Source organism: Phaethon lepturus, unplaced genomic scaffold (genome assembly GCF_000687285.1).
Source record: "Phaethon lepturus isolate BGI_N335 unplaced genomic scaffold, ASM68728v1 scaffold43291, whole genome shotgun sequence".
NCBI lineage: Eukaryota > Metazoa > Chordata > Aves > Phaethontiformes > Phaethontidae > Phaethon > Phaethon lepturus.
Window position 1 is genome coordinate 14 of NW_010520662.1, and position 13,900 is coordinate 13,913.

Below are 13,900 nucleotides of genomic sequence, written 5' to 3' on the forward strand. Positions count from 1 at the left end.
AAGGGCCGCCTTTCTCCGGCGTGCGCTTTGGCTAACAATGTCTTCCCGGTTTGTCTTCCAGGTTACAGCCGTTTCCATTCGCCCTTTGGTGTTTACTCCACGATCGACATCTTCCTCACAGGCAAACAGGGCTTTTGGGCCTGTACTGTTCAGCGAAGGTAAAGCAGCCCAATCCAGCCTCATATGTGCAGTTGTTTATCAAAGTCAGCACCAGTGAATGGCAGAAAGATTGGATTAGGCTAAGCAAAGAGGCCTTCTGAGGCTGCTGAAGGCTGACGCACTTAGACGTCTGCAAAAAGAGATTTCTGTGGAACTGGGAATCCCGAACCAAAAGTGAGGTTCCAGAAACAATGTGGAATTTGTGGAAAGAAAACCACAAAAAGGATGTTTTATTCCGCTTCTCATCTTTTTTATATTGTCACGCCAGGAGTGTGTCTACCCCAGGTAAATGGGAAGCCCATTTACAGTGGTGACTGCCATTGCGGTCGTGGTGGAATTTGGGATTTCAGGTGTGCTGTGGCACTATTAGGTCTGTGCCGTGCTGCTCCAGGAAGAAAGCCAGATCACATGGCCCAGACAACACGAAAAAATTAGTCTCTGTAATGCAGGTGTATCCTGGGACAGTGAGAGAGATCGTAGCTGTACCATTAAATGTGTAAAAGAAACAAAAAGACCCCAAACCAACCTTCCCTGCCAACCTTAATTTTGTGTTTTATCAGGTCTCAACAATCTGTTGACTTCCTCTGAAGCTGTGTGTTTCTGATGTGTCTTGAGTAGTCATCCTAAATGTTTTTGTTACTGTGTTTCTTGGCAGCTTTTTGAATGATTTTTGTTATTGCGTCTTTAGAAAAAACATTCTCATGTCATCTGCAGAGAATTTAGTGATGGTGTTTTAGTGCCACATATTATTGGCAGATTTCGCTTCAGTCCATTAATGCATCAGAAAGATGTAGCATAATCTGTCATAAATAATCCATAATCAGGCTGTTCCCTTCATGTTACTGATGTATTCCAGCTGACAGACTCGTGGTCACTTTGTACAAGCTAATTTAATCATATTGGTTTTTCCATTTGGTAAGACTTGAATGAGGTTTTAATTGGTAGACAGGGTGGTTTTAGCAAAGAGCTGGCAGACTGTCGTTTTTAAAGTATGGTTACCGTTCATGGATGTTCTTCAAATTCATTTAGCCTCAGTGAATACAGAGACTAAACAGCAATATTATTAGTCTTCCAGAAAGCTCATAATTTGTTCTTCTTTTAAAACTTGCACTGGTATGTTAGTCTGATTGATATGTCTTTCATGGCCATTGTGATACCTTTCTGTGTTTACTGTTTTTTTTATTCCTTTGGTTCAGGTTGAAAAGATGGGAAATGCAGAAAGCAATGCCTATCAGAATCACCTTTCCAGATTTCTTCCTGAGGAGCAGTCTGACATTGATGGAGTATTCGATACTTTATCAGGATCAAGTGGCTCAACTGGAGCAAAAAATGGCAAAGCTACAAAGAAAACTGTGACTCTGGAAGCACTACAGGCAAGACAATTTTCCTGATATGTCTGGAATGTAGTACATTGAACATAATTCCAGAAAGAAACTAAAGATGGGGCAATAATTACTTTTTAAGGATTGCTTATCTCAATTTAATACTTAATGTTTTGGGGCAAGGATGGATATTTAACTTTTTCTTACAGTTTAACATGAGTAGCGACTTTCAGGTTTGTATTTACCTCATAAATTGCACTGTTGGGTCAATTTGCAGCTTTATGTCATTTCATATGTCTGATTGGGACATATGAAAATATTTTTACAGAAACCTGAAAAATGGGAAGAATGTTCATCCCTCTGGAGTCTATAGTGTGTGATTATTTAGAGATTTTCTTGAGAAGCTGTCAGAAAGTCAATTTGTATTTGCTTATATCTTTCTTCCTCAGTTACATCACCATCTCTAATCTCTTCACTTGCATTAAAAGGAGAGAATTCAATTTTGCTTAATTAAGCTGTGACTCCCTGTTTTAGCTAATTAACATATCTTATGCTTTCTCTGATTAACTTTGCATTCATTTTCTAATCAAGAAAAAAGAGGAAAATGATTCATTGCAATACTTGTAACTTCAGTTAGGCAGGAACCAAGTGGCCAAATTAATGTAGTATTAAAAGTGTATGTTTATATATATTACACAGTTAATGGAATCAAATTAAAACTCGACAAAAGAAGCAGGTTATTTTAAGGTATTTAGCAATGCATCTGCATTCAGACCCACTTTAGACTTCCTCCAGCTTGACTGTTTATGACCTATCACCCATTCAGAAACAGTGCTCCTCAGCTTTTCAGCCCTAATACATCCAAGAACCTGGTCCTTGGTGTCTGTTACTTGAATGGGACCTGGAAGAAGTTCTCTTTCTAACTTCACCCCTAGATCACTGTGAACATTTGTCTTTTCCCTTCCTGCCTTTTTGTTTGCCAGCTTAAATTAAAATCTTTTGAAAGACTGCCTGTAGGTGCCTAATTCCTTAGTGCAAGGACTATTGCAGTGGCATGCCTGTGCTCATGCCTGACCTAGATTGATACGTGGCAGATTTGATCTAGCAACAGTCTGGTAAAATGGATGAGGCCCCAAACATAACCTCATGTACCCTGCTTAGGCTCAGTGCTTTACTAGAAGGAAATTACGTAGCTTCTGGACCAGAGCAGGCTGTACTGCATAGCTTGGAAAGCAGGTAGAGCAGGTATCTCTAGGTACTTTCTTGAAGCCAGTTTAAGACAAGGATTCTAAACTCTTGAGTTGTGAGTTTGTTAGATGTTTATTAAAGATTCCCTTTTTACAGTCCTCCTTTTTCGCACCCCAGGTCTACTCATTGGAAAGCTATAAGCATAACAAAACAGTGCAACAAAGTTAGTGGTGGGCAGGAAAGGGTATGGAGTAGGTAGGTAGTACTGTGGTGTGAAGTGGAAAACCCTTGAGTATGGTCTTTTAAATTATGTTCCTTGCTGCTTCAGGCTCATGTAGCAGTCTTAGAAAGCCTCTTAAAGACAGCTGTACCCCCTGTGACCGTCCCTCCCTCAATATGATGGACTCTGATGTGTAAGAGTGACTCCTAATTCTGCTTCTACTGAAATCAATGGGAATTTTACCACTGACGTCAACAAAAGCAAGGTAGAGCTTGGCATATTGGATCTCGCCCTATAGGCACAGCAACAGCCATTAACATCAAATAGGAACAGCCCTGACAGCTTCAACAGGAGTGGTACTGAGCCGGCACTAGACTGGTAATAGCAGCTCCAGTGACTAGAGCTGGAGTGCTTTTACACAGGTGGAGCTCCAGTGATTTCAGCATGGTCCCCACTGGGCTACACCCCTGTATGTAAGAGTCAAGTCAGCAGTCATGTTCAACATGTTATGCACAGTGGTTTGTGCAGTGCAGGCACTGTGGAATCATGTCCTAGTGTATGGATGTATTTTAGATTATTTATTTTTAAACCATGTAATTATTTTGAACAGTGAAAGTTTTTTGAAAGTTTTTTTATTTGTGAAAGTTTCTTGAATCCGGAGTCAGATCTTTCCCACAGTGTTGTGATGCGTGATGATGTATACCAGTTAGATTTCAGTTCAAAGGGCCAGTCATGCAATTTAGATGAGTAAGTTTTGATTTTGACTGTCTTAACATCAGGGATGCCTTATGAAAATCAGGTGGTCTCAATTTTGTTCTGTGCTTGAATTAGACGTTGCTTTGCAGAGTGAAACTTCTCAGAATTGTTTCTGTATATGCATATAGGGTTAAACACATTGCCCGCATTGTCTTGAGGCCAAAACTGAGATATGGGGAAGACTTCACTTTCTCTTTGTTTTTAAGTAGCTGTGAGCTCGACTATCAAAAGCAAAGTTGAAACACAATTTTAAATGGACTGGCAGAGTTATAAACCCTTACAGAGTTATACAGAAATCCTTTGCTAATATCCTGTTAAACACTTTACAGTGTCGGGTTTTTTTTAAAGTCCATGGCATTTGTAGAAAAACAGTATCAACTTAAATCACTAAGTATTATTGGGAAGGAGATACTATAAAAACAGGGAATTTTTTTTCTCTTGGCAAACCAGTCCTTTGACAAAAGTTTGTTGCTGATAGTAGACACTTGGTATTGAAATCCTTCATTCATAGCAGTATATCTCAGTTCAGATTAGCTGGGATATATTAGTTATTCTGCACTTGTAAAATATGTTCTTTGTTATTTTTCTCATCGTAGGTGTATATGCGGGAGCCATTACCAGAGCAAATGACTGTTCGGTTATACAATGGAATGAAAAGTATTGACCTGACTGGGAAATCATCTAGGCTGAGTGAACAGATTGCTAAGGAGCAGTTTGTAATTTTTATGTCAAACCTCTTAAAAGGGAATGCAGATGAGAAGATTACCATAATAATGAGAATGATCTCCAAGAGAGAAGGGCCTGTGAAGGGCAAACAAATCCAAGAGGTAAACAGGCAGTTAAATGTGTGTTGGGGGGGCCAGTGAGAGAACAGAGTCGGGTAGGTAATTTGAAAGTAATTTTTAGAGCACAAGATTCAGAAATGGTATTCCTGACTTTTGTACTTTTTAAAATCTCTTTACCACTAACTTTCTGATCTGGAACAAACAGTGCAGGCACACCAGGCTATACGGGGTGACCGTTTCAGCTGCGGGCTTTTCCATGCTGACTTGCCTACTACCAGGATCTGGATTTTGCAGAGTACACTTGCTGTTCTGTCTGATGGTTCACAGGCTCACTCTGAAGGGTGCAGAGACTGTCTGTATTTAAGAGCCAGCAAGGGTTGTGGTGTGGCTGGTGCTTCTGGGAAGTTAGCAAAATGCTTCCTAGAGCTTTAGTTGCAGGGTAGATGGGTGAATCAAATACGTAACTTGCGAAGTGGAAGAGTGGGATCTCACCAAACACTAATTCACTAGCAGCTCCTACCACTGCAAAATTTGGACCTCCCCTCCCTCTTTTATGCCATATTTTATGGAGATGCTTTGTGAAGTAACAGTTACAAAATGTCTTGAAAAAGGATACTTTTCAAGACCTATGACACTGAAATACCATTTCTCTTATTTCTGACTCGTCACAAGACGACATGTTTCTGCCATTGGGATTACAGCATCAGTACTACTTTATTTTCAGAAAGTCCTTTGAAGCTCTTGGCAGTTTTATTTAAGAAAGGCCAAAATAGTGATGTTTTAACTTTTTAAGTTCACAGAGGATCTGATCATGTCTGTAGTCCATGTCCTGAGCTACAGGAAGGGACTCAAAGGTTGGAATTCGGAGAATACTAGGGATTCTGCATGTGGCATAAAGGCTCTGGCTTCTCAGCTGCTATCAGAATTGAAGCTTGCAGGTAAGCAGCACTGACGTAGTATGTCCCAGAATAGCACAGAGCTCATGTAATCATTGATCTTACAATAATTTTACTCAAGTCACACCTTTGAATTTAAATGTTGAGACCAGTATTTCAAACCTAGTGCTTTGCGCATGACTTGGGAATTTTATTTATTTTACCTTACCCTCTTTCTCCCCTAAATTCAGGAGAGCTTTGGTTTGGAGTCCCAGATTAAGTGGAAATGCAAAACTGTTTGTGATGGAACATGTCAATTTTACAAATACCTGACTTGCAGGCGACGGGCATTTAGATGCATATATTTATGACTGTATGCTTTCTAAAAGCATGGGCTTATCTTTGCACTGTTGTAACAATAGATTTTGCTGTCTTGCAAAGAACATCTCATAAGTTGTGACTAGGAGTCCATGTTGCTTAATCATGACAGCCAAACACACACAACTGTTTCTCAGTTCTGTGTTGAGTTAAGCATCTGCTTAATGTAGTTGACACTTTACTGACACTGGCTCCTTTCATGTGTGGTTTCATGTCCATAAAAATACTGTGTTTACGGAATACTGTGTTTACACTTAAAAATCAACTGATCATTTTCCAGACTGGGAGACTTACTACTGTTCCCGTTTGTCTTATTATTTAGATGGGACAAAACCTGTGGGTCCTCAGCTGATGGAGACAAACTTTGATCGAAATGTCATTGAGGATTGGGTGTACCGAGTTCCACAGATCTCAGTTTTCCTCAGTGTTGTTATCAGGCAAGGTCTCCATGTTCTGCATTCTCTCCCAGACCAAACCAAAGACATACTCAACCTGGTTCCAAGCTGCAAAGGCATCAAAGGAAGAGGACTTGTCAGTCTGTTTGACATCCCATCCATCATATACATCAACTCCCATCTGCCTGCAGAGCTACAGCACAAGTGGCAGCTTGTATTTTCTTCTAGGCTTCATGGAGAAAGCTTTTCACAGTTATGTGGGCACATAGTGAACAAAGGTCCTTGCATAGTGATCTTAAAGGACTTAGATGGTTATATCTTTGGTGGGTTTGCATCTCACTCCTGGGAGGTGAAGCCACAGTTTCAAGGTAAAACTCGGTTTTCTTTTTCTAGTATCTCACGGCTCTGCTAAACATTGCCTATTCTGTACAGGTACAAGAATCCTGCCCACTTAATGGGTACTGCCATTTTACTTTCATGACACACAGTATTTCTTATACTTCCAAGTATATTTTCCTGTGGCAAAAATAACACTAATTTTTGAAAAAATATAAAATACATGCTAAGCCATTCCTGCGTTGTACCCAGTCAGGCATATTACTGATTAATGTTAATAGGTTGTCTGTTATTTGATAAGACTTTTAAAATTGCAGGACTTACTGATCATGGAACGAGTGTTCTTTTCAGTGAAATCTATCAATGCCTGTAGCTGCCTAGGTTGAAAATGAAATGAAAATGAAGGAAATGCAGCATAGACGATGAATTCGGGTTTAGATAAGATGTCCAGCAGATGGCAATCTTCCATCTCAGAACAGCTGAGCCAAACACCAGGTTAAGCCTCCTGTTGCCTTTTGTGCACTGTCTGTCTTTGTTGCCCTTTTAAAATCCAGCAGCAAAAAGGTCCCTTGGACAAGCTGAACTTTTTGTTCCCTTGAAACCTCTGGGGAGAAGAGAGATGTTTTTCATAACTCTTTTGTGACGGCTTTCCGAAAAAGTTACGGATTTTGGATAATCTGTCCTGCTGGGAATCCTCACGTTTGCTACATTAAAAACTCGATTCCTATACTTAATTAGTATTTGGTAATTACCACTTCAGTCAGTTAACATAATGTAATGTTACATCGATTGCACAACATTTTCCTTGTATTTTTTCCCGATAAAATAACACATGTAGCATACTAGACAATCATACCACAGGTCTCTCTGAATACCAAACTGGGCATGATGAAAATTGTACCCTAAATCATTGACCTTAAACTGATCCATATATCAATACAGTCAGAACTAAGGGTGTCTGCACTCATACAGGTCTAGCGGCTGGCCAGTTTTAGATGATACAATGCAAGCCTGTGATAGGTGTACCCTTACACAGTAATGTAATGTACTAGTCATGCCTCTGACTCTGCCCTTGGTCACAGCCATATAATCACATTGATTTCTGTGACCCTGCACAGAGTTAACTGAGAATAAACAATAGGTCTATATCTTGATGAGAGACAGGTATTGGCTTTCTGAGATGGCAGCTGCTGTCTTTGATTTATTCAGCTGTACTTCAGTATTTTTTTTCCTTATCCTATTTGTAGGCAAGTTATTGCTTGGCCAGTTGTCTGACTTCAGATGTTTTTCTGTTTACAGGTGACAACAGATGCTTTCTGTTTTCTGTTTTCCCCTCTCTTGCTGTATACACGTACACAGGGTATAATGACCACTACATGTATTTGAACCATGGCCAGCAAACAATGCCGAATGGACTTGTAAGTATTAAGAAATTACAATTTGGAAATCGGATTCGTGGCTGGTATTTGAAAATGGTTTGTGTTTTTTGATTCTATTACTGTGAGCAGATTTTTTTCACTTGTTATTCGCTGAGGAAGTTTTCATCCCTTCTCTGTGAACTGTGGATAACGATGGAGAACCGCTTACAGTACTGATAGAGTCTATAATTTTTACAGCTCATACGTATATTGCAGTGCTGAATCAGCTAAGATGGAATTTATTTGTGTCTAACTCAAGTAGGTGGGCTTTATGTAGGTTAGATTTATGGAGGTTCTGGGAAGAAATCTTGCCAAGTTTGGTTATTATGGAAGCCCTTCTAGCAGTCCTCACTGTTGTGTGGAAGAATTGACTGCATGTATCCACATCACTGAAGCAGCACAAGCTAGCTGATCTATGGAACTTAGGAACCTTCCACCGTCTGTTCTCACTGCCACACTAACTGCTTTTTAAATTATGGAAGGCTGAGGAAGCCCAACAGAATTGGAGTACAGGAGTTCCATGTAGGCTGCTGCTGTTGTGTAAGTACAGTGGCAGAAGCTCCTTTTACTCAAGTCCACAAATAAGCTCTCCAGATGCGGAGGAGTTTCTACAGAACTACAACACGCTGCCTATTTTGAAAAGTGCCTTACAGTTTTGTGGCATTCTGTGCTCATAACTTTGGGAATCGCAGCAGTCTGGCGTAAATTTGCTCTAAAGAAAGCAAAAAACATCAAATTACATTATTTGTTTCTGTAGATACTTTTCTAAATGGAAAAGAGGCAGCAAAACCGAGCACTTTCACCCTGTTTAAAATGGAACTGTTACTTAATAATCAAAAGGCAGTCAGCTAAATTTCTGGCACAGTTTCTACCAGTATCTGCAGCTGAAGAGCTTGCAGATACTGGTATCCTGTAAAGTGTAGAGGGAGGGCAGTATCACTCAGGTAAATTCTTGTTTGTCTTCAGGAATAGTGGATTTTGGTACAGAAGCCCAGGTTCACTCAGAATACCCTTTTTTATCTACCCATAGAAGTGTGGCAGAAACACTGAAACAGCAATTTATACTCTAGGTTTCATAACTTGCCCAGTCTATTTTACATGTGCACAGCAAGTGTTTAGTGTGCTGCTTTGGTTCACAGGGTATGGGAGGACAACATGGCTACTTCGGACTCTGGATAGACAGTGACTATGGGAAGGGACACAGTAAAGCAAAACCTCGATGTACCACCTACAATAGTCCCCAGCTGTCAGCTAAAGAGGATTTTACACTGGATGCCATGGAAGTTTGGGCAGTGGGAGACCTCCCTGAAAGTGCAGGGGTAGGTGAACAAGATTGAAACCTGTGAAATTGTGTCCTGATTGGAATGGGAGATGCAAATCCAAAACTTGGAGCTGCAGTTTTCTGATTAAACACTGTCTCTCTGTTGTAATGAATAATGTTTTCTTTAACTGGCTCTGTGATGCCATATATTTTGTAGCAAGTAAATAGCAAAACAGTAGTAGAATTATTGAGGGTGCCAAGAAGAAATAACATCAGGAGCCATGAGGTGATAGAGTGAGAAGAGCCATACTTTATGCTGAATTTCAAAAGGCTTTTCTGATATTGAGAATGGTTTCCAGAAGGAACGTCCTTGGAGGGGTTCATTAAAACCCAGTATTGTAAAACAGAAAGCAAACACTGGAAGCTCACAAGTAAAGCCTAATCTATAGTTCAGGAAGAGAGCCCAAAAGATTTCTTTATCAGTAACTTGTAAATTTACTATAGTTTTACAGTAAATTGATGTAAATAGATTTGTGCTAGTCTTTCTGCACCTGGTTTATTTCTGGGAATGAGTAAGAGACCTCTTTCCAGTCTCCTCTGTCCCTGTAATTTATTCTCTTCTTAAACTGCACATTCTGGTGGTTTTTTTTTTAAATAATTTCTTTCTTTTCATACTAAATTCATGTGCTGTGTCTGCTCAAAGCACCCATACCTCTAAATAGAAACAGAACAAATTGTTTACAAAAAATACTGAATTGTACTTGAATCTCTTCTTCATAAAAAAGCTCAAATCTGCACTTCAAATTGAGGTCAGTTTAACCAGGATGTTCTGGCTGCCTTGTAACCTGATTAAACTTGAAGTAGTTCACTGTCATCTTAGGAAAAGTTTATGACTGTTTTGTGTACCTGGAGCGATAAAAATCATTTGATGTATCCCAGTGAATCTTAAATGCCTTACTTGGAAAGTGTATGTGCTTCATTGTGACTAGGTTGCAAACCAGATTACTTGTGGACTTTTGTGTATGTCTCTTTCTTGCAGCCTGATATTGATTCATTCATAATGACATTTTAAATTGACTATATTTTATTTTGTTTTGAAGACAAAAGGTAAGAAGAGTATCCTGGATGCAGATCCTGAGGCTCAGGCCTTATTAGAAATGACTGGAAAAAGTCGTCAGAGTGAAGGTCTACGAGAACCCATTGAAGAGGATGATGATGATAACTAAAAGAATCACAGTAACATGAAAGTCTTTTTTTTTTTTTTTTTTTTTTTTTTTCCTGGGGTTTAATTTTCTTTGGGTGGAAATTTGAGAAGTTTTTTTTTTTTTTTTTTTTTTTTTTTCTCCTGAGTGTTAATATTCCTTGGATGGAATATTTTTTCCTCTTTTTTTCCCTTACATTTGCCTAATTAAGTGGGACAAAGCTTGAGCCTCGTACTTAGGTAATATTTAGGTCCAATACAATATCCCGCCTGAAGGATATTGAACACAAAACAAGGGTTTTGTTTGGGGAGGACAGAAAAATTAACCTGGTACTTAATCATTAGACATCTCTAAGGTCTAGCTGAATATGAATTTCCTAGCATTCCTGACAGATCCTGCCTGCATACAGAATTAAAAACAAAAGACAAAGTTATTGAGAGTACGGCTTATTGACTGGGAGAATTGATATGTATTTATATATAGACTGTTCAAGACACTGATTAAGGCTCTTATACCTCAACTGCACATATTTATTTGCATACAATGAAATTAGTCAGTGAAGCTTGCAAATTGTAATGATGTCTTACGTTGGTAAACAGAATAGTCTACATGATTCCATATGAAGGTTGCTATTAATTTGCATTGCTCCAGTTAAAGCATTAAATATCACGTTTAAGTCAGATTTTCAGCAAGTGACTATATGGGCTTTTAGATGTACAGAATACTAAGTATGCAGTATCCAGTTTTATACTACTACACTACACCTTAGTGCATTTCACTTAAGAGCTTTCTACAGAAATTTTCTCTTTAAACTTAGTGGAACAGAGCCATTGGGAGTCATTCAGCAATATTTATCCTAAGAATGGGCCATACCTCCAGCAGAAATTCTCTAGGGAAGGTGCCTTTTTTAGTAGCCTCACTTGAGAATGGAGTAAAAGATCAGGCTGTAAAAAGGATTAAGTAAGAAGCACCCACAGTTGTCAGAATAGTATCTGCAGATACCTTGTAAAAAAAAAAAAATCAGAGCTATGTCTGTAACATGTTTAAAGGAGACTGCTGTACGCTTTATTTCCACACAATCATTACTGTATTATGGAAAAAAAAGTGAAATGTAATTAGTGAGTTGGGGTTTTGCTGTGGTGTTGGCTGTTCACCAGTCAATGCCAGTTTTGTCAGGTTTATACTCAGGACTTGTATTATGAAAAAAAAAGTGAAATGTAATTAGTGAGTTGTTGGGGTTTTGCTGTGGTGTTGGCTGTTCACCAGTCAATGCCAGTTTTGTCAGGTTTATACTCAGGACTTTTTCTAATTGAATCCGTTTGCATCTATCAGTAATTATTAGTTTGACCTTGCTAATTCTGTGTGTAATTAACTTGTCAAAAATAACCCTAATTTCTACCAGGGCCTGTCATTTCTAACTCAGCAAATTGTCTTTGGTTATTAGTATGTAAGATTGTCAGTCTTTCTCCTCTTAAGGAGAAGGACTGTATGAAATCCCCTTTGTCCTAGCATGAGTTCATCTGTGCAGCTTAGAGCAAAAAATGTGCTGTAACAGTCTATAAGTGCAATTCCTGATCATGTGGCCTTCCTTCAAATTCTTTCCCTTAGAATTTTCTTGTATGTGGTCTTTTTTTTCTACCTGACCTTTTTTGTAGGGAGACAGATTTGAATATTCTGAATAATCTGCACCTGTGCCTTAATGTAGATCCCATTTAAAAAAAAAATTATTGGGCAATATGAATTTAGCCTTGAAAGGAGAGCATGAAGAAATCGCTACAGCCAGATATCGTAGAACTCAACTGTGCATTGTGCATGCTACCTGAACTAATGATGGGGGCATATATGCTATTTGTTCCAGCACAGGGTATGCTCTGAAAGCCTGAGATAATGTCCTTTTATCTTGTATTTGCATAAATAAACCAGATACTTACTTGGGAGACTAACACATAGAAAAAAATGTAAGCATTAAAACAGTTACACTGATACTTTTGTATAACGTACATGATGTTCTCTGTAAGTGGGGTGATGCTGGCTTTTATTTTAACATTCTCAAACTCCCACCGTAAGTCTCAGAGGTATTCTTCACTTAGGCACTGACTAAATACTTGAAGTGGATGACATACAGGGATGAGATGTAGTTGAATTTCTGCAGTTAGAAATAAACAACTAGACTTTCTTTTCCTTCCATTACAAGGCAGTGACTTTTTTTTGAGGACTGAAACTATTTGCAAGGATTTAAAAAAAAAAAAAAAAAAGTGAGCAGACACCTTTGCAGACTATATCTGGGGAGGGTGAATTGCACAAAGCAAAGCTGCTCTTGACCAAAAATACTTCAATAGCCAGGTTTTCTTTGATTTAAAATAAGTATCAGTATAGCTGGTTCTTTCTAGGCTCTGAATCCAAAATGTAATCCTGTTTAAACATTATCTTGTTAAGATCAGCATAGCATTTTGGCCTGTGAAATTGTATTTTTTGACACATTTGTATCTGAGACTCTTAATCTTCACTTTGAAGTGAAGGTGTTTGTTAAAGCTGCGGCAAGAAGAAAACTGGCACTATGGCACTTTCAGCAAATGTATCAGTGAAGCATTACTTACTAGGACACTAGTGATCCAGCCAGCTGGTGGGATTATTCAAATTTTTTCTTTAAATGTAAAAGATTGGCTTGCAAGGGATCCAGGTTTTTTTTCCCCTGAACCTAATGATTAAGCAGTCTGTGCTTCATGTTCATGCATCTAAAAATGCCCAGAAAGCGTTGGTCGGCAGTAGGCTTAGCTATGATCTAAATATCTCTTCATCACTGTTATGTGCTGTTGATCCAACTGCAAAGCTTAACATCCCTGCTATGTACGTGAATCATCTTTATTCTCATGTGCTTGTGAAAGTGAGTCCCGTCCCCATTAAATCCATCCACTACTGTGCATCAGATCAGTCTTCCCTGCGCTCCTATTAATCATATAGGTACGAAAAAAATCACTGCAGTGCTCGGCAAAAGCTGAGAGCTGAGGGTTGGCACTTTAGCTCTCTCTGCTTTTTTTATTTTGATGTTTCCCCACAGTTTCCTTGAGATTCTTGCTGAATCAAGGCTAGATATCTGGGATTCTAGAACCACTATAGATTGACTATAGGAAAAGAAATGCTAGTGAAAGCAGGTCCTTTCCATTCTTCTAATCTAATATAAAAGGAAGGGTCTAAATCAAGAGTCTTATTCAGATACTTGTCAGTAACATTTTAAAATGTAGATTTTATTAATAAAAATCGTTTTGATTTAAATAAATAAAATTTCAGTTTACGCACAGTAGATTTTTCTGTAGAGGTATGAAACACTATTATTTTGTCTGGGGCTATCACAGCATTTTTGACATATAGATCAATGCTATAAAAATATACCTGATCTTGGTTTAAAACAGAAGCCACTCCGGAGGTTTTTGTAGACAGCTCAAAACGGTTTAGGTAGGAGGAAGGAACAGACTGGCGTAAGGAGGACTGCCGGTACAGATTCACGCGAGTGTCTTCAGAAAGGATGTGTGGTGTCAGAAAGTGGTGCATTTGAATTATCCAGCATTGCAGCTCCCTTCCAAGTATATTGTTAGAGGAAGTTTGCA

At 38.8% G+C, this 13,900-nt stretch overlaps 1 protein-coding gene across 1 annotated transcript; it reads left to right on the forward strand.

Annotated features, from left to right (window-relative positions):
* The first annotated feature begins 294 nt into the window (after positions 1-294).
* Positions 295-10,319, forward strand: TLDC1 (TBC/LysM-associated domain containing 1). Its single transcript, XM_010297460.1, has 8 exons — positions 295-333; positions 1,356-1,532; positions 4,242-4,472; positions 5,224-5,368; positions 6,006-6,446; positions 7,714-7,832; positions 8,972-9,151; positions 10,194-10,319. Exons 2-8 carry the CDS (start codon positions 1,365-1,367, stop codon positions 10,317-10,319), a joined length of 1,410 nt encoding a protein of 469 aa, XP_010295762.1. The 5' UTR covers positions 295-333; positions 1,356-1,364.
* Positions 10,320-13,900: the final 3,581 nt, after the last annotated feature.